At 43.0% G+C, this 15,561-nt stretch overlaps 1 protein-coding gene across 3 annotated transcripts; it reads left to right on the top strand.

The window, feature by feature from the left end:
• The first annotated feature begins 44 nt into the window (after positions 1 to 44).
• On the top strand, positions 45 to 15,057 carry si:dkeyp-121d4.3 (uncharacterized). 3 transcript variants are annotated; one of them, XM_055902094.1, is made up of 18 exons: positions 45 to 874; positions 1,057 to 1,089; positions 1,204 to 1,376; positions 1,540 to 1,585; positions 1,679 to 1,804; positions 1,936 to 2,040; positions 2,238 to 2,456; positions 3,167 to 3,304; positions 3,490 to 3,597; positions 3,717 to 3,830; positions 3,947 to 4,153; positions 4,342 to 4,482; positions 7,163 to 7,279; positions 7,401 to 7,489; positions 8,571 to 9,252; positions 9,493 to 11,340; positions 11,712 to 11,793; positions 14,585 to 15,057. In XM_055902094.1, the coding sequence occupies exons 1-18, from the start codon at positions 380 to 382 to the stop codon at positions 14,620 to 14,622; spliced, it is 4,761 nt and encodes a 1,586-aa protein (XP_055758069.1). In that variant the 5' UTR covers positions 45 to 379; the 3' UTR covers positions 14,623 to 15,057. The 3 variants fall into 3 exon arrangements, with proteins under 3 accessions (XP_055758069.1, XP_055758067.1, XP_055758068.1); XM_055902092.1 differs by lacking the exon at positions 14,585 to 15,057 and adding an exon at positions 13,196 to 14,120; XM_055902093.1 differs by lacking the exons at positions 7,163 to 7,279; positions 14,585 to 15,057 and adding an exon at positions 13,196 to 14,120.
• Positions 15,058 to 15,561: the final 504 nt, after the last annotated feature.

Genomic DNA, 15,561 nt, shown 5'->3' with positions numbered 1-15,561 from the left:
CACATTTTTGTTTTCATAAATGTTTACCATATAACCATTTTGACTGCGTTATCTAGTGAAAAACTTTCGCCTCTCTGATTTGGCTCTATCTACACCGGATATATGTCATGTCTCCACAGTCATAATATCCGCAACAAGTTCGCTGATGTCTAGTGTGAGATTATGAAGCAAGCTACCTCGCTAACGTAGGATGTTAAAGTTGCGATATAACCAGACGTACTTATTAAACAACAAACTGTGAATACGCAATAGTGAATACATGTACCTTCATATATATATAGTATGGTAATCTAGCCAGCATTTGAACGTTCGCTTCCCCATTTGAAGAGTTGTTACTGCTAACGTAAGCTAGCGAGCAGCTTTCGTTCAATTTTTCGAAATGGGACGAGGTGGTGGTCGGAAGCGTGGAAAAGGCAATGGACCTCCTCCATTTGATATGGGCTCAAGGGTGCCTGATCCATTTGACATGGGTCCAGGTTGGTGTGGGCCACCTGGATCTTTTGATCCTTTTCACGGTGGCCCAGGTCCACATCCTAACTTTATGGGAGATCCAATGATGCACGGCCCCATGCCACCTGATTATCACGGATATGGGACAGGCTATGGACCAATGGGTCCAGGTGGCCCCATGGATGGATATGGACCAATGGGTCCAGGTGGCCCCATGGATGGATGTTTAGATGGGCCACCGATGGATGGACCAGGATTCGGGTATGGTCCAGGTATGTCCGGACCATATGATCCGATGATGTGCAATGGACCCGGACCAATGCCCCCGGGTATCCTGCCCCCTGGTATTCCTCCCCTAGATATGCCGCCCATGGTTCCCCCTCTGGTGGACAACCCTGTTTTTCCTTTACTCTGGCAAAGCGAGGTAATCTTATAAAGACAACTTGTTGTGCCTTGTGCATATTGTAAATTCTTAATTTAAACGTGTACATTTTTTTGTGTGTGTGTTATAGTAACATGACATGGTTTAAATGGCCAATCAAGAACAATTAGTTTGTTCTTCATGAATGAAAAAGTAATCCCTAACATCAAGTCTGCCTACTTTAGGCCAACCCTTATGCTGTTCATCCACCATTGTGGGTAAGTGCCACTGTGTCTGTTCTGTCCTGTCATCTCTATGATATAATTTTAATTAAATGTATGTGCTGCTGAGCCTCAACTTCTCACAGGCTCCGTTTCTCTTCCCTACAACAGCCCGCCCCGACAACAGCCTCCCCTCCGACTGAGACGACTGTAGTTCCTGATGTGATGGGACTCTGCTGGGGCTCTGAGGTTCTTCAGCTTGATCCACCCCAGACTGATGAACAGAAGACCAAAGACTCAAAGAAGGGGAAAAAAGCAGGACAGAAAAAGAGCTACAATGACAAGTAATGATCATTATGTCAACAATTTGGATGTCATCATCACTTTGCGATTTATTGTTTGATTGCATACAGTAGTTTGATCTTCCATACATGAGATTAGCTGTTCAGAAAGTTCTGCTTATACATGACGCATTTATTTTTTCCTTTCAACACTTATAAATCATAGGCCTCCTCCACCTGGAAGATTCAAGGGGGTCATCTCATTCATAGGGGTAAGTCCAAAAGCTGAGAATCCAGCTTGAAGGGAAGGTTCTTCATCTCCACTAGTAAACATTGCATTCTCAAGTTTTGCTCTCCCCCCACAGCCAACTTATGGCTTCATCGAAAGAGACGATCTCAATAAATATTCCTTCACTTTTGATGCTTTTCTCGGAGTCCCCAAGAACATGATACCTGGGGTCAGGGTGCATTTTACAGCCTACAAGGAGAAGGTGGGTCACTTTTGACATTTTTCGCTATATATAGTTTAACAGACATTTTCAGAAGTTTATGAAACATTCGTTTTCATTGTATTTTAAATAATGGGTCTTGTTTTTTTCCCCTCTTTGTATTGTAAACCCAGGCCGGGGAGTGTGCCACTGATGTGTCTGTACCTCCAGGGGGGACTGAGGAGATTGACTCCACCATTATTGAAGGTTTTGTCTGCAATGTTATCCTGGAGCAGCAGGTGATAGAACTCTGCAGTACACAGGGGGGGGAAAGTATTCAGTCATAACTTTATTAAAGTTCTAATCACTGCCATAACTAGATGTTTATTGTAAGGTAACCTGATTATATGCTTGGCTTGTTATGACTGACTAGTATTTGGCTTCTCATTTAAATATGTCCTTGTTGGTATTAACATATTTATTTGCACCCACACAGCCTGGTGCAAAGCCGAAACCTGGCCAAATTGAGGCCAACATCAACGGCATGTCAAGAGCACTGCTTTACTCGGAGAAGGACTACACCATCACTCTGTTGCAAGGGGACCATGTGACGTTCAACTTGTTGACCGACATAGTTACCCAAAAAATTAGAGCCACTAATATTCGGCCACAGACACCACAGACTTTTAAGATCACTGGAGAGAAGAGGGAGGTGGTGAGTCTAAAGTCTGAGTGGCATACCTATATTTTTACACCTTCATTTTGGTTACAAATTCTGACAAACTTTGGTCCTGTTGAGCTCTATGCCATTTTATTCAGCTCAGTATGACCACACCGGAGTCAAATAATAATATATTCAAGATCTTCAATTGACACCACAATTTTTTTAAAGACATGCTCCAGTACTTTGGTGACTAAGTATTTTTTAAACCTCCCACATTGGGTTGGCTGTGTCAATGTGTAGTTCTTACATGCATAATCTATGAGCGGAATTACTGTCTCACCTCAATTAGCCACAAAATCCCTAGTTTGAAAGCAACTGTTTTTTTGGGAGCTGTTATGTGCCATTTTCCCCCACGTGGGCCAGCCCCCTAGAAATTCGAGTTCAACTAATGAGCTTCAGCCTCTCACCATATGAGTGACAGCTAGCAAGATGCACATGATGCACCCACAGCAGCGCGAGTGCAATGACATGGTGCACATATGTGACGTAGTAGGCAATTTTCAGGGACCACTTTTGGTTCAAGCAATACTTTCAGAACTACTGTCTGAAAAGTATACAAAAGTAACAGAGAATCCCTTTAAATCAAGTGTGTTGGAGCTGGGCTGGAACAAAATACTGCACACATAGCGGCTCTATGGGACCAGAGTTGGCCATCCCTACTGTAGCTAGCTGTTGATATATTTTTTTGTACTCTCCACCAGGGTGTTATAAAGAGCGTAAAGGGTGGTTCTGGTACCATCATGGCAGCGAACCACAACAACCTGCCCTTTGAAACCACCGAGAACATGAGTCTAACTGAGTTCACCATTATGGATGAGGTGGACTTTACAGTTGTCACAGTGAGTATAGTGTCTTTTTGGCAAATTGAGTTTGTTGACACTGAATGATGATCAGTTTTTACCTGGGAGTGATGTTAGGACCCTCTATGTGCAGGTTCTGATCCTAAGTATAGCAATGTTGTTGAAATTATTTGTTGATTGATTTATACTTTTGACGTTAACGTAATGTCATTTGTTTTCATTAGATCAAAAATAAGGAGAAGGCCATCAGAGTAAGGAAGCTGAAAGAGTGCTCAGTGACACTGGAAGAAACCATGGAGAAGATAGTTGAAGACCCTGCAGGAAAAGACAAGGTGGGGCACAGTTCAGTGCAAATTATGATAGGTGCCAACTGGTGGAAAATCTCCTGTCATTGAGTGGAGTACTCTCATCTGTGACATACCCAGTAATGTCCTTTTTACTGTGTCTCTAGTGGAAGCCAGTGGCCCCAGTGGAGGAGGTGCTGCTCCAGAGGACTGTGGTGTTTGAGGACATTAGCACTGTGCAGCATGCAGGAACGGTCATTAAGGTCTCCAAAAAGCAGCAGGTACGTGTGGTACTGAAAGAATGTACAAATCAAACATTATTGTTGTGTTCTTGTTGGGAGAAGTTTGGGTGGTCAAATCATGTATTTTAGAATGTGTTATCTAATTTTCCTTCCAGGAGCAGGGCCTTTTGGAGGCATTGGTGGGTGGCACACAGAAGCAGCTATTGTTTGGAGCAGCTGACGTTCTGACTGAAGCCACCATGTTTGACGGAGACAAGGTTCACTTTCACATCTCCACCAACCGTGAGACTAAGGAGGAGCGTGCCATCAATGTGGAGATTCTCTCAGAGACGTTTGAGGAGTCAACAGAGCAACGCAGAACCGTAAGATCACTTTTAGAATGTGGTACAGGATGCCATTAAGTCGGAGTCTGGCTTTAGGTTTTTCCACTTGATGTATGACAACTTTACACACTGAAGAAAGATTGGATGTTTTATGTAATGGAATTTTTATAAAAAATGCCTTAATATTCTTTGCACAGCATGTCTAAGTGAAGTGTTTTCCCCTCTAGGGTGAGGTGGTGCAAGCTGGGGATCTGTCTGGGACCATTAAGTGCCATCACAGCCACCAGCTGCTGTTCTTCCATCTGTCCGAGGTCATGGAGGAGAAGAAATTGGACATCTCGGAGAAGGTGAAGTTCAGTGTCATTTCGGTGAGTCTCCATGGTGCTGTGATTGATTAATATCAATTGGTATTCAGTGCCTTCAGTAAGTGTTCACACCCCTTGACTTGTTCCAAATTTTGTTGTGTTACAGCCTGAATTTAAAATGGATTCAATTGAGATGTTTTGTCACTGGCCTACACACAATACACCATAATGTCAAAGTGGAATTATGTTTTTTGAAAATGTTACGAATGAATTATAAATGAAAAGCTGAAATGTCTTGAGTCAATAAGTATTCAACCCCTTTGTTATGGTAAGCCTAAATCATTTCAGGAGTAAACATTTGCTTAGAAAGGCTCATAATAAGTTGCATGGACTCATTCTGTATGCAGTAATAGTGTTTAACATAATTTTTGAATGACTACCTCATCTCTGTCCCCCACACATTTAATTTGTGTGCCATTTGCCAGCAGCATACCACCCTGCATCCCATTGCTGGCTTGCTTCTGAAGCTAAGCAGGGTTGGTCCTGGTCAGCCGCTGGATGGGAGACCAGATGCTGCTCAAAGTGATGTTGGAGGGCCAGTAGGAGGCACCCTTTCCTCTGGTCTAAAAAAAAAATATATATATATCCCAATGCCCCAGGGCAGTTATTGGGGACATTGCCTTGTGTAGGGTGCTGTCTTTCGGATGGGAAGTTAAACGGGTGTCCTGACTCTCTGTGGTCACTAAAGATCCCATGGCACTTATCGTAAGAATAGGGGTGTTAACCCCGGTGTCCTGGCTAAATTCCCAATCTGGTCTTCATACTGTACCATCATGGCCACCTAATCATCCCCAGCTTACAATTGGCTGATTCATCACCCTCCTCTCCCCTGTAACTACTCCCCAGGTAATTTCTGTAAATGAGAACGTGTTCTCAGTCAACTTACCTGGTAAAATAAGGGTCAAATAAACACATACAATTATCTGTAAGTTCCTTCAGTTAAGCAGTGAATTTCAACCACAGATTCAACCACGAGGACCAGGGAGGTTTTCCAATGCCTTGCAGAGAAGGGCACCTATTGGTAGATTGTTAAAAAATAAAGCAGACATTGAATATCCCTTTGATCATGGTGAAGTTATTAATTACACTTTGGATGGTGTATCAATACACCCAGTTACTAGAAAAGATACAGGCGTCCTTCCTAACTCAGTTGACGGAGAGGAAGGAAACCGCTCAGGGATTTCACAATGAAGCCAATGGTGACTTTAAAACAGTTAGAGTTTAATGGCTGCTCCAGAGTCCAATGGTGGCAAACTTTACACCACTCCAGCCGACGCTTGACATTTCACATGGTGATCTTAGGCTTGTGTGCGGCTCCTCGGCCATGGAAACCCATTTCATGAAACTCTGACGAACAGTTCTTGCGCTGACGTTGTTTCTAGAGGCAGTTTGGAACTCGGTAGAGAGTGTTGCAATTCACAATAACAAAACTTAGTTGACCAGGGCAGCTCCAGCAGGGAATACATTTAACGAACTGACTTGTTGGAAAGGTGGTGTCTTATGACAGTGCCACATTGAAAGTCACTGAGCTCTTCAGTAAGGCCATTCTTCTGCCAGTGTTTGTCTATGGAAATTGCATGGCTGTATGCTCAATTTTATACACCCGTCAGCAATGGGCGTGGCTGAAATAGCCGAATCCACTAATTTGAAGGGGTGTCCACATACTTTGATATATTGTATATTAGTGTTTTAATTTTCATTGGTCTTATACAAATGTTCAAGTTTTTTCTTCCATTCTGACATTAGAGTATTTTATGTAGATCGTTGTATAAAAAAATACAAATAAAAAAATACATTTAAATCTCATTTTGTAAAACAACAAAATGTGAAATATGTCAAGGGGTGTGAATACTTTCTGAAGGCATGGTACATCCAACTAGCTATTTCAAATCAAATTTTATTTGTCACTTGTGCCGAATACAACAGGTGTAGACCTTACCGTGAAATGCTTTCTTACAAGTCATTAACCAACAATGCAGTTCAAGAAATAGAGTTAAGAAAATATTTACTAAATAAAATAAAAGTAACACAAAATAACAATAACGAGGCTATATACAGGGGGTACCGGTACCGAGTCAATGTGCGGAGGTACAAGTTAGTCGATGTAATTTATACATGTAGGTACGGGTAAAATTACTACGCATAGATAATAAACAGCGAGTAGCAGCAGTGTAAAAACAAAGGGGGTGGGGAGTTAATGTAAATAGTCAGGGTGGCCATTTGATTAATTGTTCAGCAGTCTTATGGTTTGGGTGTAGAAGTTGTTAAGGAGCCTTTTGGACCTAGACTTGGCACTCCACTACCGCTTGCTGTGTAGCGCCTTACAGTCGAATGCCGAGCAGTTGCCATACCAGGCAGTGATGCAATTGGTCAGGATGCTCTCGATGGTGCAGCTGTAGAACTTTTTGAGGATCTGGGGACCCATGCCAAATCTTTTTAGTCCCCTGGCCTCTTCACGACTGTCTTGGTGTGTTTGGACCATGATAGTTTGTTGGTGATTTTGACACCAAGGAACTTGAAACTCTCGACTCGCTCCACTATTGCCCCATCGATGTTAATGGGGGCCTGTTCGGCCCGCCTTTTCCTGTAGTCAACGATCAGCTCCTTTGTCTTGCTCACATTTTTGTTTTATTCATATTTTTGTTATTTTTATGTTTTTCTTTAACTTTCAATTTTCTCCTAGCTTGAAACCGCTGAAGGAGGCAACCAAGCGATTAGGATCAAACGCCTTATCGACAGTGTTCTTACCCCTGTTCTTACCGCTGTGCCCAAGCTAAGGGGCGTGGCGGCAAAAGAAAAGGTTGGTTTATGATGGAACAAAGGCCAGTGACTTTGGGGGATGTCATATCCACTTAAGGGATAGACATGTGGCTGTCTTATGTTGTTTTAAATTGTCTATTTCCAAATATTGTTTATTACAGAAGAAGATGACCATCAAACTGATGAGAGACCCAAATGACCTCATCAAGGGCACAGGTGTCAAAGTAGAGAACAAAGATGATGATCCCACGTGAGTTTGATTGTAATTAGCAGTAGTATTGGTTCCAACATGAAGTCAAGGTAAAGTATCATTGTGTGATGATTTTGGATGTCATTTGTTGGCACAGCCACAAGTACCCTGGAATCTAAAAATGTATCCCCTAGAGTCGATGTCCTAGCCCCTGTGGAAATAGAAATATCATAATAATAAAAAAATCCCTATCAAAATCCGTCAGTTTAGGTTTCCTCCACACAGTTGAAGTTTTTTGCATGGGATGCGTCTCAATCCACTGCATCCGCCGATGTCGCCCTTCCGCATCTGCAGTGAAAGATGGCAGAGCTAGAGCGATGTTTGTCAGACCATGAGGCATCCCGAAAATCGGTCTTCTCATACAAACGTCTGTAGCGTCCGAACGGTTTGGCCCGCAAACTATTGACTCCTCTATGGAACGATGACTCTCACAAACATGATGGTGTTCTCCGTTTTGCTCTACGACCCCCAAAAGCGTCACGGGACTATGTCTGAACCGTTTGGGCTACACACTAATATGGCACCTCTGTGGAAAGGTGAGTCTCTCACGAACACTTATGTCAGTTGTTTTGCTCTAGGATGCTCACAAGACTAGTCTGAAGGTAGCCAGGTACCAGTTTAAAAAAAGAATGGAAGTATATATGTAGTTAGTTTAGCCTAAAATAAGGGGTCAAATCAGTGTTTCCCAAACTCGATCCTCAGGACCCCAAGTTTTTTTTTTTTTTAAAGCTTTAATTATTTGAATCAGCAATATCAGATATAGGATAGACACTTCAGAACAAACTTCCTTTTTAGATTTTTTGGGGGGACTATCAGTTTATCCATGTATGAAGCTTATAATGTGTTTCCATGGGCTAATAGCAGTAAGGCCAAATTCAATTTATCAATTTCTTTAAAATATATTTTTTTGATACCTAAAGGGGTCCTAAAACTCAACATCAAATAGATAAATTATCCTTGGTATGACCATCTTTAATAAACAATTCCATATGTTAGCATAGTAGGACCCCCCCACCCGCTTAGACTCCAGAGGGTTAAGAGATGTGCTCGAAGTCATTTCCCTCATTCTTTTGTGCACCAGCAACGACAAACCTGCCTCGGAGAAGTCAATCAAGATGAAATCGGTCATAAAAATTCTGCAGTCAAAACCTGCTGGCTCTGGATCTGGTGGCAAGGACTCCGACAGCAGCCAGCGGAGATACGGACGCAGGAGCCCCAGCCTAGACCAGTTTGGCCGGGTGAAGAAAAGGCGGAGCACGAGCAGGGAGCGCAAAGAGCGGGGTGGTAGATGCAAGTACAGGCGCAGTCGCAGCAGGAGCCGGGGCAGGGAGATGAACAGGAGACGAAGCCACAGTCTGGAGAGAAAAGATTACAACCACAGGAGCGGCAGCAAAAAGAGGACTTCCTCAACAAGGAGCCGCAGCAAGGAGCGAGATGGAACCAGTCAGAGGAGTTCCAAGAATGGTTCAAGCTCAGTAAGTAGATCTCCAGATAGAATGAACAATGAGCTAGAAAGAAAGAAGAAGGAACTAGAGGAGCTCAATGAGTTGATATACCGCAAGAGAGCCATAGTTGCCATGGAGAAACATGGTGGAGTTCCCAATTTCTTCTCAGAAGTGAAGCCTATGGAGAAGACCTGCTTTGACTACAATCATGGAATGGCAGAGCTTCCTACACAACCTAAACCACCCACTGACATCAAACCCAAGTCCATTCTGAAGAAACGATCAGACCATGTCGCAGGTCCACTTTTCTCAATGCAGGTCAGTTGTCATTTTTAAATGTTTCAATCATGTAGATAATCGTTTGTTCACTCAAGAATTTATAAGAGCTGGTTATATTCCATCGGAATATTCCACCGTGCCGGTGCTTTTTATAGTTATCATATATTGGTAAAAGAAACATATATTAAATCATCAGCATGATGAGCAATTTGTCAAATCAAATCATTTGTATGAAATGGGGGAAAGTCCAATTATAAATGTTTTGTTTATTCTCTCCAGACTGAACTCCCTAAAGCTCAACCTCTTGATCAAAGGCTTGTGGAACAATACGGTTATGACGTTGAGACGCCCTATAAACCACACTCTGCCCAACCACCCTACACCCAAACATCCAGTCAGAAGTCCTATTATGAACGTTCACTTGCTGGGCATCCTGTTCCTGACTTATCTGCCAAGTATGATCCATATGAGCAGACTTCTAGAGAGCACCCGTCGCAACCTTCTCCAGTTCGCCAAACACCTCTTGACCCTCATTCTTCAAATCAACCTCCCATTCGAGAGTCTCAGGAAAAGAACCCTAACCTGAACACCCAGCTCGCCCGTTTCCTCAACACCCTCAACAAAGGTGTGGATGCCGGTCTGCTGTCAGCTATGGTCAAGGAGTCTCAAGAGGAGATTGCTGGTATTCAGGAAGATAGTTACATACTTCAAAAGCCTTATTGCGAGTTGCTTGACCGTAGGGATGAAGATCAGTACAGAGATGAGCCCTGTACAGAGGAAGAGCCAGAGTGCCCACGCAGGGGCTTCATCAGGGAGCGAGTGAAGAACTCCGACGACTATGATAACTCCAGGAACGAAGACTGGCTGCTGCCTCACGAGAGAGCAATCCAGGAAGGTGGTGGCTTTCCCGGAATTCTTGGAATGATGTCCCACAGGCAGCTATTGAGAGAACCTGAACGTGTGGAAGAAGAGGACTTCCTCTATGGGGGTAAAGCCCCTGCAGCGGCTGAGAAGGAGCACTGTGAGAAACCTGGGCGGTCAGACAGGTACAGGGATAACAAGAGGTCCTGCTCAGCCAGAGTCCCGGTGGAGGAGACCAGACAGCAGGAGAGTCAGGAAAAGACGCAGGACTTCGACAAGATCAAGAGCCTGCTCCAGGTCATCGGCTTGAATCTGGACACCTCAGAGGTCACCAAGCTTGCAGACAGGACCCAGGAGCGCCTCTACGGGACAAAGTCATCCAAACACTCATCCGAATCCTCAGAGAGAGAGACGAAGCACTCATCTAGGCGGGGAGATCGGCACCGCACCACCGACGACTCTGATTCCAAAAGCTTCCGGTCAGCCTCGCCATTCAGGTCTTCCCAGTGGGAGGTGTACCTCAGCCCCCAAGACACCTCGGAACATGGAGGGTTCCTTGACCCGGAAGAGGAGGCGGCCTTAGAGAGGGCCAGGCAGATGCAGAGCCTCACCAGGACTGTGAGTGTCTTGCCCCCCACCCCCTCCTCACAGCCTGGCACCTCCTATTCCACCACACAGTGGAACTGTCCTGAGAAGACCCAGCCCATCGCGCCTAAGAGTTGGCCTAGCAAGGGTTGTAGTACCAACTTTCTCTCATCACTGCCACCCGGTTCCTCAGGTCCCCCCGAACAGATTTCCCCGGTTTCATCCATGACAAACACGCCTGATGTTCCAGCTGGTCAACAAGCAGCCAGGGTGTGTACTTTTACTTCACCTATGGGACAATCCCCTGACCTACTCACTGCCTTGCCCTCCTCCACTTATTATGGGCAGCCTAGTTCCCCCATGATACCGTTTACAAAGACTCAGTTCACACAACAATTGAATATATTGAATCAAGTGACTATATCAAATCCTACAAGGGATGTCTTGAGTCAAATTCTCCAAGTCACCAACCAGTCTAGATGCCTCAAGGTGATTGAAACAGTCAAAAGTGTGTCTGGTGCACAGCAGGATTCAGCAAGACAAAATATCACCATACCTCTCCAGATCAAAACACAAAGCCCTGATTCTGCAAGTGGGCGTCCCTCTCCTCCCCCTCAATCACCAGAGACTCGGGGTCCACCAGTGACAGAAGACGATATCAAGGCCAAACAGAAGAAAAGGGTATGTTGTGTTTTTTTTCATTCCGTGTGTAGAAGTTAGGAAACATTTTACCTGTCTGATTGTGTTACATTTGTGTATGATATACAAGCCGCACCTTCAGTCCTTGGTGCTGTTTACATTTGAATTACAGTATAGGCCAACAGTATAGGACAGTTATCAGGAATTTACAATTACACACAACATAAGTCCTCTTGGGAAAAGTGCAGTGTGTACAGAATTTTTGTAGTCCCAATTCTATTCAATTGCTTCTGATAATTTCATGTTCTGGTTTTAGTGCACGTTGGCAAGTCAGTCCCAATCTGCTTAATTTAGGAATTTACTTTTACATTGGATAGACTTTGTGTGTGTCTCAATTTGTCACTGTTTTGTAGCTGGAGCAGTTTAACCTGCGGATGAGACGGAAGAATCAGGAGAGGAAGAACGATACTCGTGACACTAGGATAAACACAACAGGTACCAGATAACCCTTAGAGTAAGGTTGAAACGTGGCAAGATGGCCAGCCACAAATTGTAGCTTAGGTTAAGATTAGGTGATGCCAGAACAAGTCAAGAGCTGTACATACCTGGCACTAAACACAAATTAAAGTATAGGATGAGATGAGATGATACCATAGGTGTCAAGAGACGGCTATGGCGGAAACATAGGTAGGTTCGAGTCTTCACTTCAGTTTTACTTGCTCTTATTACAGCCATAGTTAATCACGTTTAAGTGATATCTTGGATTGCTTTAGCTATGATATTTTCTGTAATGTAAATATTAAATTTTTATTATTGTGTTAGGGCTTGGTCTCGCTCAAAGTTTTTGGTAACATTTTATTTAATGTCTACCACATTGCTTCACAAAGCATAGCCTTGTGTCTTGGAAGACCACATCAATGCCTGTTTATTTGCTTTGAAAGCCCTATCCTTGTAACAATTGACCAGATTAGTGCTTGTCTTAAAATTGTGTAATGCAAGTATGTCCTAGTACGGAAGTGCCCATGCTTGGCTTATGCTCACATAGAAGCATTTAAAAAAATATATATATTTATCTTCCACTGTGCGTGCAATACAATATTTTGATGATAACATGTATTGCCCTCTGTACGTGCAATACAATTTATGAACATGGTGGTCTAAAGGTGCTTTTGCACAGACAAACTAATAATAACAGAAACAATAGACCGACATAGACTCCCGTGTTCCTTTAATCTGGACAGGAGTTGCTCTAAATACAGATATTAATGTTAGCTAGCTTTAACATGTCATGTTTTCTCCAACAGCTAAAGGTAAGTATTTTAGCAGACTTTGCATCAATAGGTATTCAGCTGTTGAATTGCATTTTTGTTTGTGTAGTACAGAAACGGGGATTAGAGGAGCTTTAGGAAGGCTTCAATACTTTTAGGACTTTTTTAGAATTACTGTAAGTTTCTTGATTAGGGGATCTCTACTGCTAGGGAGAATTTTACCTGAGTAGGGGACTTGTTAGTGTTGTTTTCACACCAAAACAGGGGTAAACGTTGTCAATCTGACTACTAGCTAGGGCCTGCATGAGGGTGTGGTCTGGTAGTACTACACAAACAAGATCAAGCTAGGTCAGTTAGTGTGTAAGGTGTCTTTAGTGTCAAATATTTCTCATACCTCAGTTCATTAGGAGAGTTCTGTTATAGCACGAGAATAAGTTAACTAACTGCTGGAGGATGTAGTCTTGAGTGTCAGCTCCATCAGTTCTGGGCCAAAGGTGGAAGAAAAACAGCCAGCCTGCAGAGACCCAAGAGCTGGAGCACAGGTCAATCCTCGCAGTAACGTCAACCTAGCAGAGCCCCTGTGAAGCTAACCCATACATTTACCCTGTCTCATTATTGCGTTTTTACAGGAAAAGTTCCCAAAGTTACCTTTGCCAACACTGAGCCTAAGAATGTGTGGATCTGTGGACACTCGCTTATATATTGGGCAGAGATGAGGGCCAAGTCGCCTGAGATTGGCATGCAGTTGGGCATGGACCCCAGCAGTGTGCGGGTGTGGTGGAAGGGCACACAGGGCATGACGTGGGCCCAGCTGCTGCCCCAGTTAGACCAGCTGAAGATCAAGTGGCCCAAACCGGACGTGGTCATCCTGCACCTGGGTGGGAACGATCTGGGTACCCAAAGCCCTGAAGCCCTTATGTCGTCTGTGAAGAAGGACATGACCTCCATGATGAGCATTTTCCCACAATGCCGGTTGGTCTGGTCCGACATCTTGCCCCGGATGTCCTGGAGGCAAACGGAGGACAGCGAAGCAGTGGACAATGTTAGAGCCGCCATCAACAGAAAAGCTCACGCCATCATCGCTGAGCTAGGAGGCACCGCTCTGACCCATAAAAACATCACGTGTTGCTCAGACGCAGGCCTGTACAGGCCAGACGGGGTTCATCTGTCTGGTAAAGGTATTGATACTTTCAACTTGAACCTGCAGGACTTTTTGGAGAAGTGGGAGACCGAGGCAAACGATGTTCCTGAGATGACTTAAGAAATGACCAATGAATGTTGTTTTTTATGGGGGGGGGGGGGGGGGGATTTTCATTTCTCTATTGTATTCGTTTCCTCTCTGCTGGTTGATTTAGATGTAATGTAACTTCATTGCAAATAATACATTCTGTTATCGGTGTATCCACTTTGATTAAATGCTGTATGTAATCTTACTTTATAAAGTTTTAGCATACTGGTGATTAGCATGTTCTGTTTATCCACAAAGTGCCAGGCTTTTACTTATTGTATACATTTTGTTGGGCAAAAAATAAATAAAACTAGACAATTGGGAAATATTGTGTCATTTTCATTCTGCTCCAAATCATTTGAGATATGAAACTGCTTCTTGAATGCCTCTTACTAGGTAGTACCTGTAAATTATGGTTATGGTGAAAGTATGCCAAACGGATTCCAGAGAACTAAGGAAAAGTCTTCAGTTTAGTGGAAATTCTTACATATATAACATATACTCACTTGATTTTTAAGTTAATTTCTGAAGAAAGGTTTATTGTCCAAAGTACACATCCAACAGAAAATCTACACGTAAACAAGAGGTTTATTTGTACATTGCTGCTAAAGCTTTTCTAGTGTAGTAGTTGGGTAGCAGAAGATTGGCCACTCCAAGGTTCTCTTATGTATTATAATTCCTTTTATTTCTAACTTAATCCAGTCCATTTGATTTTTTCCCCCCACTGCTTCCAAGCTGTTAGGTTGTCCGTGGCTGACCAGCGGTTTGCTTTTTCCTCCAATCTATCCAGGAGTCTCTACTCTTTTCCTAGGATTACCACAGGACTAGGTTTTGAACATCCAACAAGAGCAAACATGAAGTACATTTTCAATTTTTGTCATCTTTGGAAATTATACAGCATTCTGCAACATCAATAAAAGATCTGTGAAATCAAGTGTTAATGTACAGTGTACCATATTGTAGTGCAATATTTTGTTAGTGTATTGTGTTTTTGTATTAAAATTATCAAAATATAAAAGTCTGTACCATAGGTGACATTGAGGTGTGCATGTTGTGACATCTGACATTGTGTGCTTGTTGAGAGGAAAGCGACGTCGCGGACAGAGTATCAAGAATAATGAAAAAGCATCCACTTTGTTTTTCAGAACTGTAAAAAAAAAAAAAAAAGTTGGATCAAGGTATGTTTTTTGTGGATAGTCTCTGTTTGAAATGTTTCTTAAAAATAAATGTACACCGTTGTCATAAGGCTTGTTACTAAACTTACTGGTATTCCTATCTTTTCACTCCTAAAATATCATTATGGTGTGACAAACACCAGCCTATTATGAAGATATGACTTGTGTCTATAATTTTACATTAGATTGATAGGCTACCAAAATCTATACCATATTGGTATGCACTACTTAGCCCCAAGCTTTTGATGCAACATACATTTTCAGTGTAGCCATGCTAATAAATTGTTGAACATACTCACATTAATTGCAATTTAAATGGACATGGCTAAAGCTGCTCGTCTGAATTCAACTAGTCAGACAAAAGTACGCTGGTGATTACACAAAAGGCAACTCAAACCCAGTGCTTTCAGAAATGTTAAGCCTTCAGACTCGAGGCGCGTTCCTCTACCCAGGTGTTGCTGCAGCATGCCAGATATCACAAAGCCTGGATGGGTATTTTCTGTATCAGCTAATCACAGAGATGCGTTCCTATGCTTAGATGTTGCTGACGCCTGACACATCGTACTACACCTGGATAGGTATTTAAAGTATA

The sequence above is a fragment of the Salvelinus fontinalis genome, chromosome 37, assembly GCF_029448725.1.
Source record: "Salvelinus fontinalis isolate EN_2023a chromosome 37, ASM2944872v1, whole genome shotgun sequence".
Classification (NCBI taxonomy): Eukaryota; Metazoa; Chordata; class Actinopteri; order Salmoniformes; family Salmonidae; genus Salvelinus; species Salvelinus fontinalis.
Note: the sequence above shows the minus strand (reverse complement) of the source record. Positions and strands in the feature narration are given on the sequence as shown.

Excerpts from the sequence above, each read along its gene's own strand:
- si:dkeyp-121d4.3 (XM_055902092.1), top strand. The coding sequence starts at position 380 with ATGGGACGAGGTGGTGGTCGGAAGCGTGGAAAAGGCAATGGACCTCCT. Across the intron at positions 875-1,056 it reads CTTTACTCTGGCAAAGCGAG|GCCAACCCTTATGCTGTTCA; the intron begins GTAATCTTATAA and ends TGCCTACTTTAG. Across the intron at positions 1,377-1,539 it reads AAAAAGAGCTACAATGACAA|GCCTCCTCCACCTGGAAGAT; the intron begins GTAATGATCATT and ends TATAAATCATAG.